The sequence below is a fragment of the Onychomys torridus genome, chromosome 7 (genome assembly GCF_903995425.1).
Source record: "Onychomys torridus chromosome 7, mOncTor1.1, whole genome shotgun sequence".
NCBI lineage: Eukaryota > Metazoa > Chordata > Mammalia > Rodentia > Cricetidae > Onychomys > Onychomys torridus.
This window is the reverse complement of record NC_050449.1, coordinates 94757497-94784221: the sequence shown is the minus strand read 5'-3', so window position 1 is coordinate 94784221 and position 26725 is coordinate 94757497. Positions and strand designations below refer to the sequence as shown.

The 26725-nt window shown below is 43.6% G+C and overlaps 1 protein-coding gene across 3 annotated transcripts in view; it reads left to right on the top strand.

Annotated features, from left to right (window-relative positions):
- Positions 1-26725, top strand: part of Ephb1 (EPH receptor B1) — a 394573-nt gene that overhangs the window by 310221 nt on the left and 57627 nt on the right. For all 3 annotated transcript variants that reach the window (XM_036192519.1, XM_036192518.1, XM_036192520.1), the window contains exons 10-11: positions 12393-12515; positions 25527-25774. In XM_036192519.1, coding sequence (XP_036048412.1) covers positions 12393-12515; positions 25527-25774 — 371 coding nt within the window. The remainder of the gene's footprint in view (positions 1-12392; positions 12516-25526; positions 25775-26725) is intronic.

The following is a 26725-nucleotide window of genomic DNA, read 5'->3' as shown; positions in this document are numbered from 1 at the left end:
TTGAGACAGGGGAAGACAGAGTTTAGCAAGTCAATGAATCCTGAAATCACACTCAGTGGGGAAAGATGGAGGGTTCTCTATTAACATCTTCTACCTTATCTTATCCAGTTGAGCGGCTGGGGAATGTGTTAACCAAATTCACAGATAAGCCATAGAACATGAATGCAGGGAATTAAAAAGATAACAGAGCCCAGGAGGCTGAAGTGCTGAAGTATCTCCCAAGCCTTTTTCTTTTAGATAGTACCTTTAAAAGTTACTCTCATTCATTATCTTACCCCTGACTCTCTTTCTCTCTCTTTTAAGCATATGTATAATTTTTTTTGTGACTCAAATTTCCCTCACCAACATACATATAATTCTATATCAAAATTGCTGCTTCTTTCTCTGAATGATTCCAGCATTACAGTCTAGAACAATTCCCAGGAGGGAAGGTGGGCCATCTCCCTACTTCCAGAAGCAGGTACTTGGAGCCTTACCTAAGACACTGTTTCTAAATGACTCTTTCTGAATTCCACAAGTGCCCCAAGAAATCTTCCCCAGCACACTGGGATCTCCCCTGTAAGCTACATCACACTCCAGTCCTCCTCCTGTTTCCTAAACCACTTTTGTCCTGAGCACTCAGCAGTGAGCAGATCCCATAGACACATATAACCTGAAGCATGGGTTCATTTCACTGGGTTGGTTATTTTGTAAGTAAAAATGGCTTTTAAGACTAAAATTCTCATGAACCAGACTACTTTCCTTCTCCAAGGTCATCTGAGACAAGGAATGCAGTGCTCACAGCTACAACCATGCTATGAAGGAGCACATGTTCTAATATGGAGGGTAGGAGCTTGGGCTGCTCAAAAGTCACTCTGTATATGGCTTTTCAATCATGGCACAGCTGAAGATTTATATACGATCAAACCATTGACAACCAGGGTGTGTACAGGGTAGCCATTGTGAGGAGAAGCCACCATAAGGCATCAGGACTCCCCAGTCCAGCTCATTAATTCGGACTTTGGTATCTGACTCTCAGAAGATATGTAGAAGATGAGGCCTGGTACCTCAGAGTTGTCCCAAAGCCTGCTCTCTGTCTCTCTCCTCTAGCTCTGGCTTCTGACATTGCTTCCTTGTCTGTTTTGGGCCAGCTCCTTGCTCTGATGAGCCACTAGATGACCATTTCAGATCTGGTTCTTTAGATAAAACAGTTATAGATGGTGCTTTTGGCCTGAAAGCAGTCAGGACCCCAAGAGTACATGATTGGGTTCAAATGATGCAATTTCATTTTGAAGTCTAGAGACTTATAACAGTGCCCAAAAGTGACTCAGTCGAGAACCCTCTTTCTAAAGGTCTGCCATTCCTCCAATAGGGCACAGAGGATCCCCAGGCATCCATGGTAGAGTGATAATGCTCTTTTGACAACGTCAGCCTGATATTTGGCTGTTCTTCTCTTGAAGCATGCCTCTGCCAGGCTACTTGGTGTACAAAGATGTGTTTCTAAAATGCTCATGACTCCCTGTGTGGGAGAGTGGTAGGATAGCCACAGAGGGCGGTTATCTCTGGTTCCTAGTCTCTGTAGAAGAACTAATCCCCAGTCTTCAGCCATTGAGCCCATGCTACCACCAGTGAGCACGGCTGGAGTCAGTCAGTGAGTTTCACCTATTGCTAGATGGATGTACAGTTCTTATGGGAAGCCTCAGTTTACTTCTTAGGCTACCTTAGATGTATGAGCCATTTCTAAATACCCTTCTCTTCTATGCACAACCATTCTCTTTCAATCAACCCCTGACATCTGCCTCCTTCCACACACCATCTGGGCTCTGACACTTCCCCCTCCCACACACCTGGGTTCTCTAAGCTCACACCTTTGTGCACTAAGTTGCATTTATAGACTTTCCTCCTATGAAAAACCACATCTTTGGTTGAAGCCGTTACTATTGGAGAATTGTGATCCAAGGACCATGCTGCTAGAAGAAGGCCCAGCATACAAAGAGCAGAAGTAAAAACTGAAGCTCTGGTGAAGGAGGAGCCCAGCTGGGATGGAGGGCAGACATTGAGGTGGGATGGCTATGGAAGGTGTTATCTGTCCCTACACTGGAAACTTTAATCTAGTAGCTTGTCTGACTCCCATAGTCTCCACAACCACTCAAGGAGACAGGCAGGAATCTCGGAAGGACAAGTGACTTTCCCAAGTGACAAAGCTTGGGAGTTGAAGAGGTGGATTGTGCACCCTTTGAGTCTGGCTGCAGACCCCATGGTCTCTCCATGTTGCAGAGGCTCAATGTGCCTAGTCTTGGGTGCAGCTCTATGTCTAATCCCAGATGCCCTGGTTGGTGGTTTATGAATCCCCACCTCGGAGTCCCATTCTAAGAGTCAAAAGGCTCAAATGTGTCCACTTGTATGTGCAGATACATAACTGAACCTGAACTCCCCATAAGAATGCCCTCTGTGGAGTGTGGGTGCTTTGGAAGCTCTGAGAGTTTCCTGGTCTTGGAGTGACAGCATCTGCAGCAGCTGATCTGCTCTGTTCCCCATTGTCTGGGGCCCCCCCAACTCCCCTGGATTCTCTAGGGGGCATTATGAAGGAGATGGCGGTTCTTGTCTTACAGACTTTCCCTTTTAAAGTGATGCAGTGATTCAAAGAGACAGAAAAGAAATATTTGCAACAGTCTTGTCTTCTCTAATGAGTCAAGGCATGGCAGATTTGGTTACTGGAAAACATGATGTTGTATTCAGGAATGGGCTCATATTTCACCCCTACCCTAGGACAGTGATGTTCAACCTTCCTAATGCAGTTCCTCATGTTGTGGTTAGCCTCCCAACAATAAAATTATTTTTGTTGTTATTACATAATTGTAATTTTGATACTGTTATGAATCATAATGTAAATATCTGATATATAGGATACCTGATATGGAACCCCTGTGGGGGTCACAACCCACAGGTTGAGAACTACTGTCTAGACTTTAGTGAACAGAGATGTAGAGGGGAATTTGAATTGGTGGAAAGACACTCCTTGGAGGGTAAGCTAGAAAGAGAATATGCTGTATGTGGTGTCAGTTAGTCTGATAAAAAGTTATTGAGCCAGAGGTTAGTGTTTGAGGGTGGATGGGAAGGAACATGGGCTTCTCATGCTTGGGAATGGGTAGACAGTATGTTGTCTTGGTTTCTTGGTTCAGTTCTCATAAGTTGTTGACTAATTATGGATGACCTGGACAGAATGATCCAGGTAGGGCAGGGAGGCTTAGGAACCTAACTTCAGGAAGTTATGGATCTTTCTATTTTGGGGAAATGCAAACAGGTGTTCAGGGAACATAGGTCATTCTTGATTTCGGGACTGGGTGGGGTGCATGAGGTTAGAGATAAAGGGATATCGGGGCTTGTGAAAGGGTTAAGGACTTTAGGAGATCAGTCCTAAGAAAATTGCCTCTGAGTGGAAGATATAAATTATAATGTCTACTAGCATGTTTTGAAAACAACAACAACAACAACAACAAAAAAAAAAAAACCACAAATGAGATATAGACCCGTATTTGTCAGGATTCTCCAGAGTACTGAAACCAATGGGATGAATAATCACACACACACACACACACACACACACACACACACACACACACACATACACACACACACACAGGCTAATAACAGCAGAATCACACATGGAAGCTGAGAACTGGGAACCACTCATTTCTTGAAGCTGGGGCCCTCAGCTTTCTCAGGTTGGCCCCAGGATCTCTGAAGGTTCCTGGAGAACTGCTGGTCTCTATTCCCAAAGAAAGGTTGGCCTGAAGCTTGGACATGCTGGTGCTGATAGTAGTATAGCAATCAGCAGCAGCAGTGGGACAGATAACTCAATGGCAAGAAGGAGGTCAGGCAAACAAAAGGCAGGGAGATAATTTTTCTCTGCCATGACCTTTTCATCTGCAATGATACCAGAACGCACCACCTGTAGTTGGAGACCTTCTCTCCAGCCCGTGCCAAGCCCTGTTAGTCCGACAACCCACTTATAAAATAAACACACAGATGCTCATATTATTTATACTGTTTGGCCTTTAGCTCAGGTCTACCATTGTCTAGCTCTTACTCTTATATTCAGCCCATTTCCATTAATCTATACTTTGCCACGTGGCTCATGGCTTACCAGTACCTCACATCTCGCTTGTCATGGCGGCCGTGCCCCATGTTGGGCACCAGATTTTGGTGAAATTATTAAGGCCACTCCATGTAGTTAAAAGGGAGGTTTATTTTGTGGGGTAACTTACAAATGAAGGGATATGTTGCAGGGTCTGGGAAAAGTATGGTGCAGTCCGGTGGTGTTCTCTGGAGAACTCTGCTTGGACTACCTCCAGCATCCAGGGTCCAGGAACCAAGAGAAGCCTCTCCTCTCAATCCTGGGTCTTCAGCATCCTCCCTCAGCCCTGCCTTGTGGGTGTGACCATTACTGAAGCCTCAGTGGGGGTTGGAACTTCCAGGCCAAGGCTTGGATGGCTACCCACTACAACCACCCACAGTTGAAGTGGGTCTTTCCATATCAATCAAATAAATCAGCATGCTTTTCCAGGTGGGGCTCCCTAGGCACATGATTCTTATGTGTGACAAAAAAGACATTAAAGCCATTCATAATACTTGAGATCAAGAACCACCATAATCTTCAGAGAAAGCAAAGAGAGAGAGGATGTAGTTTTAAGTCCAGGCCCAGACAAATGCCTCAAGGCACTGTGAAAAACATGGGTCTGAGACAATGAACTTGAGTTCTGTCATCATTAGGAATAGACAAGAGGTGATTAAGAAAAAAATTTATGGACCTTGTCTCTTTTAATTAGATATTACATTTAGTAAATTCAAGAATTATGGGTAGCAAATGATTATTTTGGCAAAAATACCTTATGGTATAATGGAAGGCATTGTTAAGTAGATACAGACTTTGTCTTCATTTGGAGAAAAAGTGAATTAGTGACTGTCACTTAGGAGAAAGGTCCCTGGCATTATTCTAGTTCTTGTCCTGTTCAATCCATGTTTGTTTGATTGCTTTTTTAACTTCACAAGTCAGTTGCAAGTGTGAGGATGCTGATCGAGTTTGTAGGTAACAGTTGGGAAGCAGAACTAACACCATAAAAGACAGAATCAAAATTCAGAGCTACCCAACAGCTTTGAATGCTAATTTGAAATCTGCAAGACAAAATGTTAGCAGGATAAATCTGGAACCTAGTGTTTAGGTTAAAACAAAACTGAAGCAGTACAAATAGGGAGCAATCCCACTTACTATCTATTTGTGTGAAAAAATAAACCTAGCTGATCACATGCTTACTCTCAGTGGCACTACTGATGAAGAATATTAATAACTCCCATTTTGAGCACTTGCTGTATTAAATGTTTACATCTACTCTGTGCTGTTAAGAACCCACTCAGAGTCATGGACTTTGTCCTAGGGACCTGTCTGGTTTCAAGAAGGACACATTCTGCCAAGCACCAGTCCAGAGAAGAGCAGCCTGACTGTGTTGGGTGTGGCCAGTGTCTGACTCAGTGGCAGCATGTTGCCAGATTCACATGGGCTGTCTATTAAAGACGTTCCTCTACAATGAGGCTAGGGCTTGAGAGTTTTTAATAATGGATGCTATTAAAAAGATTCCTGCCTTACATGAGAGACAGGATGAAGTCACACCCAGAATTATGTCTAACTTACTGCATTCTGGGTGGTTGATGCATTCTGAACTTCACGATAGCCCCCAAGAAATCACCTGAGACTTGATATGCAGGACAGGAGGACCCTGGAAAGAAAAGATGGACTGAGACACTAAGATTAGATCATATATAAGTGAAGGCATACAGGCACATAAGGAAAGACTCCTTGGTACAAAAGGAGGCCAAGTTTGCAGTCAGTATTTGTTAAATGGCAAATAAATAGAAAGATCTGGATTCACCCATGTGTATGCTGCTGGCTCCTAGGCAGAGCCTCTGCAACTGTTACCTCCAGTAGTTCCAGGATCATCGTCTATTGTCCTTGGGTTCCCAGTAGGACTTCAGCAGTCCAGCAGCAGAGGTCCCTGCCTAGAAGAACTTGTCTATCCTGGTCATACGTACCCACAGGCATGCAGGTGTTAAGCAACTTTCCAGGATGATTTGCCCTTGCCTCTTCTGTTGTCATCCTTCCAACACTTTGGTTGCAAATGCTGCCATCTTACACTTGTTTTTTTTGCAAAGGTCAAGGTTTTGTTTTGTTTTTTTTATTTTGCTGAGACCACTTCACAACCACTTCCCCAGCCTACTGTCCCTTCTTCAGCAAAATAAGCTCTCCAATGGCCTGCTCTCAGAATACCCCTCCACTGCCGATAAAAGAGTTGTCATCTCTGTGTGCCCAGTGACATCAGTCATCGCTGTGTTTGGTAATTGGGGCCCCAGTGCTTGTCTGTCAACATTGCTGCCTCTGCTTCAAGCTGGTCTCCCTCTTCCTCCACACCTGGTACCAAGCCTCTCTCTGGACATTCCAACCTTCTCCTTTGAGGTAACGTGTCCTGTTGTCCTTCCAGATTTAATCCAGTTCTGGAGCTTCTAGCAGTCTGATCTTGAAGAGTGGCATCCATGGCCTTTTGCTTTCTCCAGTCTCTACAGTGCTTGCAACCCATTACTAGCTGTGGCCTCCTGATTCAGCACTGCCCAGCATCGTGCCCTTTTATGGCCTATTTCATGTCTCACTCACATGAAGAACCTTTCCTGTAGATGCCACAGTGCTGGTTGGATGTCTAGCAGAGTAGAGGGAAAGAAGGGAGGCTTGATGCCCAGAGGCAGAGTATCAGAGAAGGACCCTCAAGGACTGCACAGACTTCTAAATGGCTCCCCTCTGGTGCTCAAATACCTGGATGAAACTGTCACAAGGTGACACGGTCTCTCTTGGATTCAGAATGAGATACTAGCAGGCATACTTCCCTATCTCCTTATGACTCTATCAGGACCTGCTGGGACACAAGAATATTAATGCCTGGAGTCAACTCAACTCACTCATTCTCTGAGACTAACCTGTAGGTTCTAGCAATCCTCCCTCAGCTAGAGGCCAGCTGGCTTTTGCTGGAACCTCTGAAGCCCTAGGATCAGTTGTCACAACTGGCCTGCAGATGTCCTTGCTACTAGTTCTATACTCAGAATGCACACCAGGCTGGCACAAGGGCAGTGGGTCTTCTCCCCTTGCTCTGAGTCCATGAATGTCACCTGCTATTTACAACAGTAAGCTCTCTGGTTTCCCCCTACACTCTTGGCACTTATAAATGTCTCTATAACCTTTCAGATTCCCCAAGTAAGACTTCTTGCATCCAGAACTCATCTTAGCCCCCTTTGTTGATCCTCTGGTGCAGGGCCTCTAACAGTAGAAAAGAATTTCTTCTGCTTCCACAACTATTTGATGCCATGAAAGAAGGTACCAGACAGCAGTAAAGCCATGCTCCCCACGAACATGTTTACAAATTAGATCTTTATTGGATATTTGTAAACTAGTTGATGGGAAAGCTGGGGGTGTGCTTACTAGCAAAGCGCTAACAAACAAGACACTAACAATTGGAAGTTTAAGTCCACACATGCCCCTTTGATGCCGAAGATATGCAATCTATGATTAAAAAAAAAATGGAAACTCAGATATGGCTAACACTTTAACAGTATTTCTATTACTAACAATGCTGTAAAGGTCACATCAATCACTATAAAATGCCATATGTTATAGGGGTCTGTTACCTCTGATATTGTCATCATGTCCTCTAACAGGATTTCCTCAACATTCACAATCATCTTCTGCACCCAGTCTCCCAGTGTCTGTGCCTTACTCTGTTGCTGACTTGATTCCTTGTTCACTGTCTGGTGATTCATTGCACTAAATACCATTTTCCTGATAATTAAAAACTGCTCACTGGCAAGTGGGAGCAGGAACAGGCTGATGCGGGATTTATGCAGAAACACAAAATGAGCCAAAAGACAAATGACCTGTTCTGCCTAGCGAAAGGCATTTTTTCCCCCTTTCATCTTCTGGGATTTGAGAAAGGCTGGCTAGAGCTTGGGAGCATGGTCTAGGGAGATCTGTCATCATATGGGGAGGTATTTGCAAGGAGATCCATTGTATTCATATGCTTAGCCAAATCCCTCTGTTAATTTGGAATATGAAGACCCCTACCTGCAGCTGGAGTACCTGGGCCAGGGCCATCTCTTCCTCCTGCCTTACTGGACTCTTACCAGGATGTGGCTAGAGGAAAGGCATGAAATGTGAACCATTTCTTAGACCTTGATTGAACTTTCCCAGTTTCCTTCCTCCACATAATAATGCTTTTACTCAATGTCAAGGAAAACAAGGAGTGATTCTTAGTGATGCATTAGATGTAGGATTTAGGGCATTCATTTTGGTTGGGCATTTCAACAGATCATAGTCCTGGGCTTTAAGCAACCCTCTTGTCTTCTGAGGAAATGCCTCAGTGACAGCCAAAATCCTTAGACACAGCACAGCTGCTGTGATGTTACATGTATGTACACATGAGTGCAAATGCATACACACACGTATTCACACTTTTCAATTCCTCAGATGTCTCTTGGGGAGTTAAGTGCATGCATGGTCACAGGGTAGACATTCCCCCATCTAAGTGCACTTTGTGACACATTGCTGGCCTAAAGAACAGAGGCTCCATCAAGAGATGAGCTGTCTCCCTTCTGGGAATAGTTTCTTCCCCAAACTGGCTGGAGCCAATATCTGTAAAGCTCATTAGCTCAGAATCCTTTCCCATTCATCCTCATATATGTCTTTACTTGCAAACCATTCATTACAGCCCATTCTAGATTGTTTAATTAGTTTCCATGGAAGAACTCCTTCAGGACAGCTTAGCATACATCTTTAAAAGCCCTTGATCTAAAATAACAAGGTAGTTATTTTGAAAGTAACTAATATAACCCTAAGTGGCTTACATTCCCCACTGCCCACCATGCCTCACTTCCTTTTCTGCCTCCTCACACACTTCTGAGAACAAATTTGTTGATAACAGTAATGAGTCTATTAGTCAGGGAGTCTTCCCGGTACATGGGGCACTGTGCTGGGCCTGCCACTTGTCATAGGGCCTTTATTCTCACAGGCAAGCTGGAAGGAAAGTCTCATTTCCCCTATTGGTGGAAAGGCTGTTGGAAGAGATAAGTCTGCACTTGTTGTATTATGCAAGATTAGTAAAGTATTTGGGGAGCGTCTAATGTCACCTGCAGATCTCAGCACCAGGGACACACAGAATTAGGAGGGAAAGTCACAGCTTACTGACACTACCCTGGTGTCCTTGGTTACTCCTCTTTTATGCATTTTGAGTGATTTTGTCTTGTCTGCCTCCTTCATCATTCCATCATGCTGGCTGACCTCCACCATCAGCATCTGCGTTTCTTTGCCTGACTGCACTCTCTGGCCTTAGAGCCTCCCTCTTGCTTGTGTTACTGGCCATTCAGTGCCTGAAGTTTGACTATGGTAATCATTATGGAAATACCTTGACTCCCTTCACCCTAGGGAGGGCTCATTCTGAAGCTTATGGCCACTCTTTCAAGTTCACAGAGTGTCCTCAAGGAGATAAAGCCAGCTATAATAACCAATAGTTAATGGCCTAAGGACACACCTTACCTTTGCCATGATTTTTAGGCGGATATTTCTCCAGTCCTGCCAGGCCCCAAGGTCCAGACAAACCTCTCCCACCTGGGGTCCCACAGCCACTTATAAAATGATCATTCAAAGGATTAACATTAATTACAAACTGCATAGCCTAAGGCTTAGGCTTCTTGCTAGCTATTTCCCATAACCCAACTCAAGCCATTTCTGTTCATCTATGTCTTGCTCCACGGCTTCCTGGCTTACTGGTACTTTCACATCTTGCTTCTCCTGGCAGTGACTGGCAGCATCTCCTCAACTCTGCCCTTCTTCTCTCACTATCTCTTTTGGATTTTCCCATCTGGCTCCACCCTGCCCTACAATTGGCCAATCCAGCTTTATTTATTATCCAATGGGAGCCATACATATTCACAGCATACAGAAAGATATACCACAGCAACGTTTGCTCCCTGTTCAATTTCCTCTTTTCTTTCCTTTCCTGCACTTCTTAGCATGCCACAGACAAACCATTTGTTTTCATAGCTTGGCCTTTAGGGCAGTTTCTAGGTGAACCCTAAGCAGGGCTGGCTGCTGCCCAGGGCTTCTCAAGAGTTTGAAGTCTGGCCATTTGCATTGCTCTTTACCTGCTCTGCACAGCAGGTGAGAAATCCTTGATGCCTCATCTCTGCTTTACCCTTGGTCCATTGCTACTGAAGAGCTTTCTCACTCATGCCCGTGTGCACACATACTGCTATCTCCCAGAAAGTAAAATGTCTCAGGTGGGCAGCAAACCTCCTGCAGCCAATAGTTACTCTGAATGTGGCCCAAGACAAAATCATAAACTTACTTAAATCTTTATGAGATTTTTTTTTGCCATTGATTTTTAGCTCGATTGCATGGTTTTTGAGCATGAAGTTTGTTAATAGTGTTTCATGGTGTCAACAGACTGGACATAGAAGTAAGGATCTCTGTTTGCTTTGTACAAATTTTAGTTAGTATGTTCCAAAGTCAGAGACATCATCAGGTTTTATAGACTTTTTCATGTATGTATAGGTATGTGGTGCAAGGCGAGGTGCAAGTACAGGTTCATGAGCATATGTGTACACATTTGTTGGATGGACAGTGGTCAAGGTCAACCTTGCTTCTTGTTCCTCTTGTATTGTCCAATTATTTTTTTGAGGCAAAATCTCTCTTTGGAACCCTTCTATTTTAGGCCAGGCTAGCTGGATAGTGAGCTTTGGGGAGTCACCTGTCTCTACCTCCCCAGCACTTGGGATTACAATTCAATGCCATGAATTTTACATGGATGTTTGGGTCAAACTGAGGTCCTCATGCTCACAAGATAAGTTCTTCACTGATTGAGCTATATCCCTAACCTCTCAATCCCACCACCAGAAGCTTTTTAGAATGACTACTTTCAAACAAGCACTCCAGAATAGTAGGAGCAGTATTTGCTTAAGAACAAAAGAACCTATCTTGTAGGAAAATCTATTTCTCATTTCAGGGCATTTGGCTTCCTTTGGCTTAAAAAAAATAAATCTCTCTTCTTCTTTGATGTATCTTCCTTCCTTCTTTGGATTGAATCATAAGATTTTAATCCTTTCCTGAATAAGGTGCTGATCAAGACATTGAGAGAGGCATCAGATGTTTTTCTGATGGAAAAGGACAGAACTGGAGTGTGGGTGCAAGGCTGGGAGGCCATAGGGAGTCAGGTGTGGGTGAGGTGCAGAGACAAGGACCCTGAAGCCCAGCCTCAGCTCGGATCCCCACCATCACACATAGAGACCCCAGGGACCTGTCCCCGCTGATCAGCCTCCTCCATAGACACACAACACAGGCAGCAATAGACCATACAGCCTGTCTTTTGGAGGCCCCGCCTTTCACCATCCCGGCACTGTGGAAACAATTTCTACACTTCACTTAATGACACATCAAACAAGTTGAAAAATTACATTTCAAATGAATCCATTAGTTTTTTGTGTTCCATTTGCTTTTTTAGTCCCCTGTCCTCTACTTTTTGGAAGTATTTTTTCCTGCAATGACAATTCTCTATTTTGTCCTCAAGCACACCTATCTATCTTGCCACTGTACACATCAGTGACAAGGTCTATATTCCTTTATGTATTTCTCATCTACCATTTTATTTGTTTTTCATACTTCAGTGTATCTGAAGGCATGGGGGTTTCAATTTTAATTTTTCTTGCATTCACCCCATTCTTCCTATGTAGACGCTGCTCCTTCCGCATTGGTATTTTCTAAGCTTTCTCCTCACGTTTTCTCTTCTGGTGTACAGTGTTGGCAATTCTGTCTTAAGGGTTTTATAACAGCAATTTCTTCCTTTTTAAAAAATATCTATCCTCATCCCTCTTGTGGCCATGGACCACAGCCCTCAGTTATAACGTTAACCATGGCCTCCACTCAGGAAAGTTGTCAAGTTGATAAATATTGATATCTACCCTACCATTTTACCACCACTTTTCTGCTAATGCATTTGGTTGGCATCAATCAGCTTCTTCGGCTTCTGTGAGTGCCTGGTGTGGGAACTGGTCCCGATCTGTCACTTATAAGTAATCTGTTCCATATTTCATCAAGAGCATAGAAAGAGAAAAAATTATGGAGGAGAAGTAGAGGGCAGAGAACCAGAGAGGTCCAGGGAAAAGAGAGATGAGGAAGCCCAAGAAAAAGAGATGGGGCAGAGGAAGTTTACAGCAACCCAGTTAAAAGAAGGGTCCCTCCCAGGAATACCTTTGGTGCTGGGGACATCAGTAGCAACAGTGACCCATATCCTGTCTGGGATGTTAACCTGCTTGTCTCATCCAATAAGGCTCCCCAGGGATGAAGATCTACATTGATCCCTTCACTTATGAGGACCCCAATGAAGCTGTCCGGGAGTTTGCCAAGGAGATTGATGTATCTTTTGTGAAAATTGAAGAGGTCATCGGAGCAGGTATGGCTCTTCACACCCCTTGTCTCTGTCTTCCTGTTGTCCAAACACTGTCTTCCTACCATTCTAGATGTCTTTCATTCTTTTCAGAATATGAACCTGGACCACTAGAATATGCAAGAGTGTTGCTCAGAATCTTTGGGGACCTTGGTCACAGTGGCTAAGCTTGTTTGGGAAAGCACAGACATTGGCTCTAGTTTTCAAAGATTCAGGAATAGCTATGGAAACAGACCAGGAAACCCAGATAAAGAGAGAGATGTAGCGTACTTAGTCATGAAGATAGGAATAAGCAATTTTCAAAGCTGATCTAGCATCCCACTCGCTAAAAATGGCATCTCAGTGACTTTGGGCCAAGACTTCTCCCCCGACTTTGAGTTCTCCTTTTCCTGTGCTCACACACTGACATCCAGACCAGGCATCAGAACAGAATCCCAGCCTAGGTTGCTGCTGGGTGCTCCCGAGAAATCACACCAAAAGACTGATCTAGAAAAACTCATCTTTCTTTAACAGGTTGTAGAGCCAATCTGTCTATAGACCCAGCCTAATTAATGTAGTGTGGGTGAGATGCCTTAATATTAGATTAAAACATTCCAGACATCATTCCTTTATAAGTAATCTTTACTTATTTGATTTGGGTCTCCTTCCTGACTTTATTTTCTTCTACAACATTCTTTGTCTTTACTTCTTCGGTTCTTATTAGCTATTGCACAGGCTGTCCTCTTCACTGCTCCTGGCACTGAAGTGCTTGATTCATGTCACTGGACAGCCATAGAGTGGCATCTCCCAATAACATTTTAACTCAACAAAGCATGTTTAAGCGACATCCAGCAGACAGCCACTTCATATATTATCTTTAGAGGAAATGTCATAATCCTTCCACTCACTCCTTCTCTCAATGTACTGAAGGGTCAAAAAACCACTTATGGAATTGGGAGTCACATTGGGAAGCATACCCCAATAGGACACCACCTCCATGCTTTGGGTTCCTCTTAAGTGCTGCATCCTTGCCCCTCCTCCAGCTTCACTGTGGAAGGAACTCTCCCTGTCACAATACACCACCACCCATCCCCAAATCCCAGAGAGTTCTAGCTGGCTGACTAGGTTCTTATCTACCAGGGTCTCTACATATTTCCCATTTACTATCATTAAATATTTTACTGAACCACGACTTCCACTTCTGTGTCGATAATTTTCCCTTACTCTTTAGACACTGACATATTTAAGGATCGTGTGTTGGGAGGTTGGGTACCAGATAAATTGGATTGCTCTTACAGGCTCTGATTTCTCTGGGAAACTTAAGAGTGTTGAGGAGGCGTGCCTGCTGTCTTGCACTCTGTTTCCCTGTGTTATTAATTGTTGTTATGGCTTGCAGTAATGGTGCTAGTGATTTTAATGTTGTTATTTATGTCATGTGCTTAGAGTGATGTGTTCTGGACTGCATTTCATCCCAGACAGCGCACATCAAAACCCCTCCTGCCTTTGTCAGGGGACGAGTAAAGAGCCTTCTCGCTTTATGATCCTGCCAGGGAGCTACAATTTGGGGTGAGCTCACCAACTGCCAGATGCCCATAAAGGGACAATTGATGGTCCCACTCTATCCTTCACCTTCCATTGTGTGTAGCATTTGCCAGTACTGCTGTGTTTGTGCATTCTGCTCAGAGGAGGTTCGGTGTTTTTGGTGTGGCTTGCATGGTATTAAGAGAAATGCATTTAACAAATTACACAATACTCAGTACTCAGCAGCATGACATTAAGAATTGTGTCTGGTCCCTGCTGACCAGCTTCTACCAAGGCTCATCTACTTGGGATTCAAAGCCATCCTAGGGCTGATCCCTGTAGGTATTAACTCACTGTTCACAACTGGATGCAATTTTAACACAAGACACTCTACCAACACATTCCCTTCCCCCATACCCTGTCTCCCTGAGACTTGCTCCCCCTTTTGCTAATAAAGAGCTTGGTAGCCAAACAAAAAGCAAAAAGTAACAATTACACAATATAATTGACAATGTTTCTCTTAGCCACCCAGAAGAATTGGTGCAGAAAGAGAAAACTGGTTTGCAATATGGACAAACAACATCAAAAACGGAAGCAAAAGCCACAAAGAAGAAAATCAGTGGTCAACCAATCTTCCCTCCTCCTCCCTCCTTCCCTTCTCCTTCCTTTCTTCCTTCCTTTCTCCCCTTCCTCCCTCCCTCCCTTCTTCCCGTCTTTCCTCCCTTCTCTTCTTTGTCTCCTTCCATCAAAAAGCTGTCAATGGATACTTTCTATACAATGAAGAGGATTTCCTAAGAAGAATAAATGGCTCCTCAGCTTTAAAGGCTAACAGATTTAGTGGGAAGTGGTCACAGCCAACTATTTCACAGCATCATAGTGCAGTCACAGAGGAGCCACTGGGTCCTTGCAGTATGTGGGTAGTTCCATGGTCCGGGGGTCCTGGGGGATCAGGAGGGCTCCTGTATTTTTTACTTTTCTTCCTGTGACCAGATACTTGACAAGAAGCACTTAAGACTGGAAGGGTTTATTTTGGCTTATGGTTTAAAGAAGGATACAGTTCATCATGGAGGGATGGCAGAAGGAGCCTGAGGCGCCTGGTCAGGATATAAAGAGCAGCTGGGAAAGAACCATGATAGCTTGCCCCCAGAGATCCACTCCTCCAGCAAGGCTCCACCTTGTAAAGGTGCCACAACCTTTTTCCCCCTTTCAAAATGTATTAGTTTTATGTTGCATGTGAGTATTTGCCTGAAGGTATGGGTTCCATGGACATGGTTAGTGCTAATAGAAGACAGAAGAGAGTATCAGATCCCCTGGAAGTGGAGCTATGGATGACTATGAACCACCATGTGGGTGGTGGGACTTGAACCTGGAACCTCCGTAAGAGCAACACGTGCACTTAACCATGAAGCCATTTCTGCAGCCCCTCACCCCCGACCTCTTAAAGCAGCAGCCAGCTGGGACCAACTATTCAAGTAAATGAACTTATGGGGGCATTTTATATTCAAGCCACAACTGCACAAAAGAAATAACTTTCAAGCTGAAAACTAGTAGAAAAAAAGTAAGGTTTAGTGAAACACATGAGAGAAATGGTTCTCAATCTGTGGGTTCTGACCCCCTTGGGGTCAGGAGTCACATAAGACGATCAAAAAACATATGTCTACATTATGATTCATAACAGTAGCAAGAGTAAAGTTAGAAAGTAGCAACAAAAACAATTTTATGGTTGGGGGTCACCACACCATGAGGAACTGTATTAAAGGGTCGCAGCCTTAGGAAGGTTGAGAACCACTGCATTAGAGACAGACAGTGACAGAAAAGTAATGAGGCATGATTCAAGGAGGAAAATGAACATTATGTTCCAGTTGAGGCATGCTGGAGTCAGCTTGCACTAGCTCACTTGGGCTGACCTTGTGTACCTCTTCTCAGCCCCATGTACAGTACCATTGGTTCTCACCACTGGCTATTATAGGTATATTGGATTGGCAGACACTGTTAGCCATGAGCTCTTGTTCTCCCTATCTCTTGTTTTTTGAGAGAGCTAGCAGTTGCACATTGTGGTAGTTTGAATGTGATTGGCCCCCATAATCTCATGGGAGTGGCACTGTAAGGAGGTGTGGCTTTGTTGGAGTGGGTGTGGTCTTTTTGGAGGAAGTGTGTCACCATGGGGGTAGGCTTTGAGGTTTCCTATGCTCAGAATACTACCCAGTGAGTCAGTTGACTTCCTGTTGCCTACAAGACACAGCATTCTAAGCTTCAGCACCACATCTGCCTGCATATCGCCATGCTCCCGTCATGATGATAATGCATTGAACCTCTGAGACTGTAAGCAAGCCACACCAATTAAATGTTTTCTTTGTAAGAGTTGCCATGGTCACGGTGTCTCTTCACAGAAATGAAAATCCAAAGACACATACATACTACCCTACATCTCTAAGAGTGTACAGAAATGCCACTCCATAGAAAAGTGCAAGATTATTTTAAAGAGGTTGCCAAAGCCTTTGCCTACCAAATATGGAGCCAGAGAAGAAGGTTGTGCTTGTTGTGGGAGAGATTAATTTTAGTGTTCAGAAAAACCATTATTCATTAAGCCTGTAACTGTGGTAGATACTGGGAAATATACTCAGTGTTTAATAATCTTTGCTATGGGTGAGTATTGTCTAGCACAAAACACAGTGTCACACTCCATGAAAGGAAAGAAGAGGTTAAGAGATGAGGGAGGACCATAGGGAGAATACAGAGATGAGGGGAGGACCATAGGGAGAATACAGAGATGAGGGGAGGACCATAGGGAGAATACAGAGATGAGGGGAGGACCATAGGGAGAATACACAGATGAGGGGAGGACCATAGGGAGAATACACAGATGAGGGGAGGACCACAGGGAGAAAACAGAGATAAGGGGAGGACCATAGGAAGAATACAGAGATGAGGGGAGGACCATAGGGAGAATACAGAGATGAGGGGAGGACCATAGGGAGAATACAGAGATGAGGGGAGGACCATAGGGAGAATACAGAGATGAGGGGAGGACCATAGGGAGAATACAGAGATGAGGGGAGGACCATAGGGAGAATACAGCCTTGGAGATAGGAGGAGAGGCTTGCTGGCATGGAGGACTTGGGAAATAGAGACCTGAGTGACCACTGAGGACAAATAGCTTAGATAGAATAAGAACAGAGAGAGAGAAAGCTGCTGGAAAGAGTTCTTGTGGATTAGTTTGGAGAATCAGGCTGGCCTAGAGATGAAACATCTGTAGTACAGATTTTCCCAAGGAAAAAACAGAATTCTGAGCAGATTGAGCAATAGGATGGCGTTTAGAGTGGACCATCGTAACTGCTGTAGGTCTGATGGGAAGGAGAGTATGGGCAAGAGTGGGTAAGCCTTCTGAAGCCTGGAGACAAGCTATGTGACTTTGTCTAGATGTGGAAAGAGGTTCTGAGAGGGCTGATTCTGGGGCAAAGGGTGGGATGGGAGATGGCATTGACACAACTGGATGTCCAAGCTGGAGTAGTATGGCAAATGGATCTACTATGAGGGTCAGTGACTGGAGTGGATGGGGCAGTTAGCATGGAGGCTGGGCCCAGAAATGAGGACCATCAGGTTAAATACCAAGAAGGCAGAGTAAGGCTGCTTGGCACCTAGGGTGTGGAAGTGTCGGTTATGTGTGTGAGTGAAGGTCAGTGGAGTAGAATCTGGAAACTACAAGACAGGCAAATTGCACTAACTTCAAAGTATCTTCTAAAGTTGTTTAGGATGTTGAACAAAAGAATGTAGAGCCTGATGTGACACCACTCAAGAAGATCAATATGTCATTAATATGTAGTTGTTTGAGTCCACCTGCCTTCATGGGGCTCACAGTTATATTAGAAGGAGAGAACACATGTGCTTTTATTAACCTGGGACCTGACCTAGTGTGTGGAACTTTGTTGTTCAACTGTATGTTTTTCAGAAGTGCTGATGATGGTGGATACTTGGAGGAAAGCATGTGACAGGGTAAAAGTTTGGGGAGCTAGACAGAGTTTGAGGGAATGAAGAGAGAGACTAGAGTTGGAATAAGGTCAGTGCATATTTGGCACTCTGAAGGTGGCTCACTGGAGTGAGGGACAGCTAATCCATCCCCTTCCTCATGTGGACAATAGGGTCAACTGAAATCTCTGTAGAGGAGGCAACACACCACTCTGGTCTTGATGGAGATTATCAGCTCATGATTATCATGGATGTGACTAATAGGAGTCACCTTATTGGTCACTTTCAGCTTTTTGATTAATTTTGATCAGTTGGACTTACCTAGAGCATCAGTCAGGGCTGCTGTATATGTTATTACAGAATGAAAAACACTCCTGTGCTCAGTTTGCAACCTGTGAAACTATACGGTAGCCTGAGCATATGGCTGTTAAGTGCATGAAATTGTAGGTAAGAATGCCATTAGGGGTGTTATCCAGGGGAGAGCATGCTAACTGTAGTTCAGTGAATAAATGCCCATCTCCAGTAGCTACTAGAACAGTCCTTCCACCATAGATGATTATGTACAAGAAGGCTGCTTGCAGGGAAGGACTGGGTAAGGGAATGGATGCTGTATATAGATGGATGTGTGCTCACTATGTGGGGTTGTTATTTTTGGATGAATCTCTGCAGAGAAAGGTTCCTTGCTAACCTGACATTCATGGCATCATTTAGAGTGAAGATGGGCAACATGACGGTAGCAGGAGGGTTCTAGAAGAGGAGCCCAAGGAGATATCTCCAGGAAACATAATTACAGTGTGCAGCACATCCTTGCATGTGCCATGTGCCTGGCATTACCCTGCATACTTCACAAGTGCTGTGCATTTAATCCTTGTAGTAGCCTGTGAGTCAGAGTTGATGTTTACGTGTGTACAGTTTTTAGACTGGTGAGGAAATCAACATGCAGAAGATGGCTTGCTGCAGGCTGTGCTGCCCTTGAGTTAATGATGCAGCTACAATTTAAACCCAGATGCAGCTGATCCAGAGCTGGTAAATGAAACCCCTGCACTCGCTGCCACTTTCGTTGCTGTGGAAAAGAGCAGCTAAATATACGGTCATTGCTTCTGATGGTAAACTCTGTTTAGCAGTTGAAGTGCTCAGGCCTTTTTGCTTAGAATTACAATACTGCCTTCCAAGTCATTATCCCATGTGTTAGTACTGTAATAACTGTCCTACAGTCCCTGGGAAAAGCATACTCTTCATAGAGCATACTTCACACTTGTCTTGTCTCTCTTGTCTCTGTCTCCTAAGGTCAATAAGGCTCCAGACATCTTTAAATTTATACTTATATATGCTTAATTATGAAAATAACATCATTGTGTGTATATATATATGTAATCCCAAGCAGGTATGCATATATAAATACATGTGATACAGAAGCATACTGTTGTCTAACAACCACAAAGAATTATAGAAAAAGAAAAGTTCATTCTGCCCTTATCACTCATTACATTCTGTAAACACTGTGACCATGAAGCCATTCCATCTCATGTACTTACTATAGCAGTCTGGGTAGTGGACATCAGAGGAACTCTGCCAAAAGGATGAAAATGGCTGTGCTCAATTAGTAATGTGTGTCCTCTGTGCATGGCCAGGAGATGGTGAGATGCATGCTATAGTCCTTATCACTCTTGTGTTTAGTCATAACCTACTTCTCTGGCACAGGCTATTGTGTTGAAACTTGCTTGAAACCATTCTCTCGAACCTAGCTTAAATGTATTCTTTAAAAGTTCCTTATCGAGGGTATGCCTGAATTAGTAACTAGAATTTCTGCTTTCCATTTTTTTCCCCAAGGCAGTTTGAGACTTCAAAATGCTGCTAGAAAAAGGGGGGCACAATTGTGGGTGTAGATTTCTGCTGCATACAGCCAATGGCTGCTGCTTGAAGTACCTGCTGGCAGGTTGGATGTTTCATTTCCAAAAATTGAAAATTCTTCCCTTCTGATTTTATATATAATAGTTGAGGTATTTAATGGTGCCGAAACACTGTTTCTCTCTTCCTCATTTTGTCAAGGAAGGTAGGAAAGAGGCATTGGCAAGGCTGCAACTTGTAAGGAATAGTTTCCACAGCTGTCAGGGAGGACTGTCAGAGGAGCCAGCTAGAAGGCATTAACTGACAGCCTTGAAGAAGTGCTCCTTGGATAAGAGCCCAGCATCAGAATCACTTGGAAATGAGTTAAAATCCAGATTCCAGGGTCCCACCCACCAAACCTCTGCTCCAGTAAATCTGGTGGGACTCTGGGAATCTGTATTTTCTAACAAGTTCCAGATACAGATGCTAGACAAGAGACACTGAGAACCACTGATTGCCCTTGGCCTCCATACAGGCTGGGTGCTGGAGCTGAGTCCTAAGCAAATAGATATGGGGCTATGGAAGAGGACTCATGTCAGTTGCAGAGATGCATACTGATCAAAGTCTACCCAGACCAAAATTAGGCTGTCTGTACCTACTGTAGATAAGAATCTTCACCAAATAACCAACTGCAAACACTTTCAGCCAAACTGGTTCCTATTCATACCCCTATGTGTTGAAATATTTTATTATGATTTAAAAAAAAAGTGTGATACTGATGTAGGGCATATACAACAGGGAAGACTGTAGGATTTCAGATCTTCATACAACAAGGCACCATCAAGTTCTGTTCCAGTTGCAGGAAATCCTCAGAAAGCAGAAATAAGGATGAGTGCAGTTTCTCACTTGGTCTGCTCATTTGCTTGTTTATTTTTTGACTGAGTCTCACAGCACAGTCCAGTCTATTCACAACCTGTGTTCCCCTGTCTTCTGCATACCACGCATCCAGGCAAGTACAGTCTTTGAAATTAGTACCTGAACTAAAGTTAGAACATAAGCTAAAGAATACATATGAGTAGCACTTTCTTAGCTCATAAATGACACAAGTCCTGGGTTTTCCTTGCCGTTAGTAATGGCAATATGGCCATGGGCTTCCACCTCCCTGTGAGGAAATGCTAAATGGCCAGAGACCCCAGATTTTACCATATAAGACTTGGCTGGGGATATCCTCCATGTTGGGGTTCCTGGCAAAGGGACTTTCCACAGCCTCTGGCATCTGTTGTGGATCAGGCACCTCTAAGTCTTGCATGGCTACGGAGACCTACGTCTCCTCCCCTTTGCTACCATTAATGTCCCCCAAACACCCTCTCTCCTCACTCCTGTTTCTTTGGTTTTCACTCACCACCCACAGGCATCCTTAACTGTTTGACAGTTAAAGACCCATATCTTGAATTCCAGGAAAGGGAAGGCAGCCTACTGCTTCTTCCCATTATATAGGGATGAAAATGTTGAGTCCTGGAGACATAAGGGCTAAGCCAAGGTCTGTTGACCATCTTGCAGGCCAGAGTAGACATGACGCTCCCTCCACCATCTGCTCCATTGCACTGAGGGACCACTTAATTATGGGGTATCTCTGAGGGAGGCACTGATACTGAGTGACTTACTTTACAGTTGGTGCTTTGAAGGTCTCCTGGCTCAGAAACTACTAGGTTTCTTTAGTTTTCCAGAATCTTCTCTCTTTACTCCACTGCAGAATAGATATCTGAGCACTAAAGTCACCAGCAACTACACCCACCTCACCCTACCCAAGGAGAACAAACTTTTATTTTCTTAGTTTTTCAAAGAGTGAGGTGAGACTCCACAGAAGGTATAATCTGTAACTCCAGTCTTAGAACCAACTTGAAGACTGGTTAGCCATAAAGATCAAACAGAGAAGTAATCGCATCTGCAATGTCCTAGGGGGAGACAACTTCTCCCCAGCATGCTTTCCTGGTTTCTTTTCCTCATTCCACTTCTTCCTCTCCACTCACATCAATAAAGCCTACATGGTGTTTCTGGGCATGTGCAGTGTGAGACAGCCAGCATGTAAGCTCAACAGAATCAAAATAAGTTCCCTACTCCCAGGCTTTGGGTAGTCCACTAATCTGTTTGCAGGATGCTGGAAGTTATACTTCTCAGCCTTGGCCACACCTCAGGAGCACTTGGACAGTGAGGAATTTGGACCCATGTTCAGAAATGTCTCCACTTCAGTTTTATGCTCTCCTGTCTCCATCTTGAAATCCTTCATAATTTTTGAGCAAAGACTCCTATATTTTCATTTTCTGCCAGAACTGAAATTATATAGCCAATCCTGTAGGCAGCTTTTAAATATATAACAGTTTTTCAACTGAGGTGTTTATGTATAAGGTTGGGGGCACATCAGGTTTATCTAGTGCATTTTCCCAATTTACACACACAGACTGATAAATATTCTGGTTCTGCCTAACTCCCAGGTAAAAGTCTTGGATGAATGGCACTTATGGAATTATTCTGAGATGAGTGATAGCATATGCCTGTAATATCAGCACTCAGGAGGCCAAAACAGGGGACTACTGATAGTTTAAGGAGGGTCTGGACTATAGACCATGTCTCAGAAAGGAAGACAGTGAGCGGAGACCAGAAGGAGAGAGGAAAGGAAGGAAGAGGAGGAAGAAACTCTGCTTCTGTCCGCATACCTGGATACTAACTTGCTGGGATAGTCAATGCATCAGATAGAAATAGTGGAAGCTGGAAGCTGGCAGGATGCTCTCTGAAATGTAACTTTTTATTCAGTGGCAAATGGTAAGAAATGAAAAGGGTGTGGCCAGAGCCCCAACTCTGACTTTCAGTTCTCTGGTTTGGGAACAGGCTTTAGGTATCTCCTTTTGGTTTGGGAACTCATATGCTTATTATAAAATGGATATTTTATTTGCAGGAATGTCATGGTGATTGAACGGAATGAACTATGCCATAGCAGCTAGCCAATAGAAAATTATTTGTGGGCTAACTCCACCCAGAAGAAATAGTAGTATACGTGCCCCATAACTACTCAACTATACCTTTCTCCTAAATGAAGCTAGAGCTTATTATGTCAACAAGAAGAAATACTAACCAATATTATTCACTTAGCATATTTTTCAAATATACTATTTATATTCATAGTTACTAAATATTAGTTTACCAGAAGGATGGATTCTACTATATATGCCTGTTACATATGTATGCATATATATGTAGGCACGTATACATATATAGAGACACATATACATATATAGAAACACACATATATAACAGGTCCCTGTTTAGTGTTTGACTTTAATTTTTTTTGCATTTTAACTACTCAAGTTATGCTTATTATAGCAACTCAACATAAAATTAACTAAACCAAGTTTACTAATCTCTACTCCCGTGTCCTATCTCCATCCTTCTCATATAAGCATTTTTAAAAATAATATGATGTTAAAAATACATCTGATATGTACTTTTCACAATTATCCTTTTATACTGGCATGCATCTCCTATGGGCACACACAGAAAATGATGTTCTGTAACTCGCTTCCCTTCTCTCCTTCACTTAATATAATGTGAACATCTTTTAAAGTCAACATATATCATTCATCCATTACTTTCAATATTTCTAGACATTCCCTGAGATGGGTATGGTGTTTTTCAACCATTCCTTGACATAGGCATTCAGCATTCATCTGCTGTGGTACAAGCATTCTTATGTGTGGGTAGAGGCGAGTGGGTATACAATGTTGGTATGTACACCTATGTGTATGCATGTGGAGATCAGAGGTTGATGCTGGAAATCTTTCTTGACTACTATCCCTTACATTTTGAGGCAGAGTCTCTGTGAAACTGGACCTCACCAACTCAACAAGACTAGTTGGCCAGTGAGTTCTAGGGAATCCTCCTGTCTCCACCTCCCCAGCATTCCTACTGGCATGTGCCACCATGGGAGGCTTTTTTATCTAAGTGCTGGTAAACTGAGCTAGATTCCTGCTGCTTGAGCCACAGGCAGTTTACCCACTGAGCTGTCCTGTCGGCCCTTACAAGTATTCCTTTACATACAGTGGTAAGCACCAATGCTTCGGCTTCTTTTGGATGAAGCAGTGATAAAATCTCAATAGTTATGGTCAGAGTGTGGGCAAGGCAAAGGCTAAACAAATAACAATACATATGACACACTGACTTTTATTGACATGCCAGGCACACACCAGGTACCCCCGCAGGTATGAAAGCTCTAAATGTGAGAGAGTTTCAGTCCCACCCCAGGCAATTCACCAAAGTAGTCTATGATTCAATGTCAAAGCCAAATGTTACAAATGACAGCTTTCTGAGTATTAGGTCTGGGCTGAGATCTTCCTAATAGTGCTTAAGCCAGCTTCTCACCCAGCCCCACATTTTGTCATGTTCAGTAGAATTCAGGGCAGTTTTGCATAAAAGTCCTTTCGCATAGCTCTCTTCCAGTGTTGTCTGTTGAAGAAAGCGAAAGGCACTCCAGACTAAAGCACATGTTAACATGTCTCCTCAGTGTGGCTGGTAGTTTATCTGATTGTTCACAGTTTGTCCTATCATTTTCCTTCAGAAGCTTAAAGGAAAAGAGAAAGTGTACCCACCAGAAGGCCCTGTTTCTCCTGACAGGCCTTTGACATGCATTTCAGTGAAGCCTTGGGAGGAGGCACTTAACTACTTTCCAGGAAAGAACCGGGAGTCACAAAACCAAGTGAAATCATCAAATAACTTTTGAAAGCACATTAAGCAGGATTCAACAGACTTTTCTTTTAGACAGCTATGAAATGGTGTCATCAAAATTGTTTTTACTCTTAGCAATTTTACTGGAAAAAAAAAACTTTGAAATACTATGGCACAACAATGGAGGTCTTTAGCCTGTGCCTGCATGGAGAAATAAATATCTTACTGTTCAGCAGCACTCTCTGGGTCTGCATAGAGGCCTAGCTCCTCCAGGCTGCCCCCAGCCAGTGGCTGAGGCTGGCAGGGATTTTAGGGGTGGCTATTTTGGGAACAGGAACTTGTTATTGCCTGTTTGGCTGGTGGAGACTTTGTCAGGTTTGCTTGGGATGTGTTTTGTTGTGAACTGGGGCTCTCCATGTCCAATCCTGCTTCCTTAACCTTTCATCTTTCATGGATAAACCTGCTCATTTCCTAACTTTTCAGGCCAGTTTTCTGGAGGACACAATAGCCACCCATGTGTTCAATGTATTTAATGTGGGAGCATCAAATAAAGAACCCACATATCCTCTATCCCCCAGACATCTGTGTACCCAGCTCTGCTAAAAATGAACCACGATTCTGCCCAAATGAAATTGACTATTTCTCTTCAATTATTCAGCTGGGATGGACACACACACACACACACACACACACACACACACACACACACACACACAATATTAACTGTGGGACAAAACCCAAACTTGGAAATGTTCTAAGATTCTACTTCAGCTACTCAAACTATTTCTAAGAACTGATGTAAGGAGTATACTTTAGTATTCCTTCTGTGTTTCCTATGAACTGATTACAGCCTAGACATCACAGTTGCATAGAAAAAAATCCAATTTCCATTTCTTCACTCTAATCACAATCCTACCTTGAGCACCATTGTTCTTGATAAGATGCTTCCCCTTGTGGTTCCACAGATTGAGAAGGATGAGGAGCCTAATTGCATGCTTGCTGTTTCAGGGGAGTTTGGAGAGGTGTACAAGGGCCGTTTGAAACTGCCAGGCAAGAGGGAAATCTATGTGGCCATCAAGACCCTGAAGGCTGGGTATTCAGAGAAACAGCGTCGGGATTTTCTGAGCGAGGCAAGCATCATGGGCCAGTTTGACCATCCCAACATCATTCGCTTGGAGGGTGTCGTCACCAAGAGTCGGCCTGTCATGATCATTACGGAGTTCATGGAGAACGGTGCTTTGGATTCTTTCCTCAGGGTAAGAGCCACTAAGGGGCATGGGTAGTGTTAATACTTTTGGATTCAGAGCAAAGGTCCTGGGGAGAAATGTCCTGTGAGAATAATTTGCCTTCAGGACTGACTGGTGCCATGTGGGCAGATTTTAATCTTGACAAGTTTAGCAGATATATGTTGTGGAAAGGGAAGAATGCCTTTGCACTGGGTAACCAAACAGGGGCTCATCCTTAGGAGAGGCTAATCCTCCGTCTCTCAGGAGTCATTAGTTGTCTATAGTTCTTGATGTAGGGGCGGTACTCTCCACAGTGACATTTCCCCTCTTCCTCATTGGCATGTCTCTTGATATTATTGTTGTTTGGGTCTTGTTTATGCAGTTATATTTCTAAGGGGCAGTCTCAGAGCAGACGCACTGGTATTCCAACTCATACAATCTTTCTGTCTTTCAATTCTTCCATGATGTTCCCTGAACCATAGATGCAGGGGCTGGAGGGAGTAAAGGAAATGGGGCGGGGGGGGGGGGAGTGATGGAATTATATTCTAATTAAAATATATTTAAGATTAAAAATATATTTTCTTTAAAAAGAGAGAAGAGCAAAGCAGAGTCCAAGGTCTCCTCAGAGGGAGGATGATACAGGGGAGGGCCTCACTAAGTGCTTATAGGTTGAGTAAGATGGTGAAAGCAAAGAACAGTCACTGATATTTTCATGAATTACTGAGACTGAGATAGAAGAGACTCAGTGGCTTCATGGCCCAGTGTGATTCATGCAGATGCTAGTGGCTACTATTGCCCTACACCAGCATAGGCAACCTCACAGCCAGCTCTCCTCAGTTGGCTAGTCAGAAAGAAAACAAGTTGCCATCTTCTAGAAAAATCCCTGAGCCTCCTACCATACAAAGAGGCATCTGAAAAGCTGTCACGGCTGCCCAGAAGTCTTTCCTGGCTTCTATACAGAATTGTGTGTCCTCCCAATCC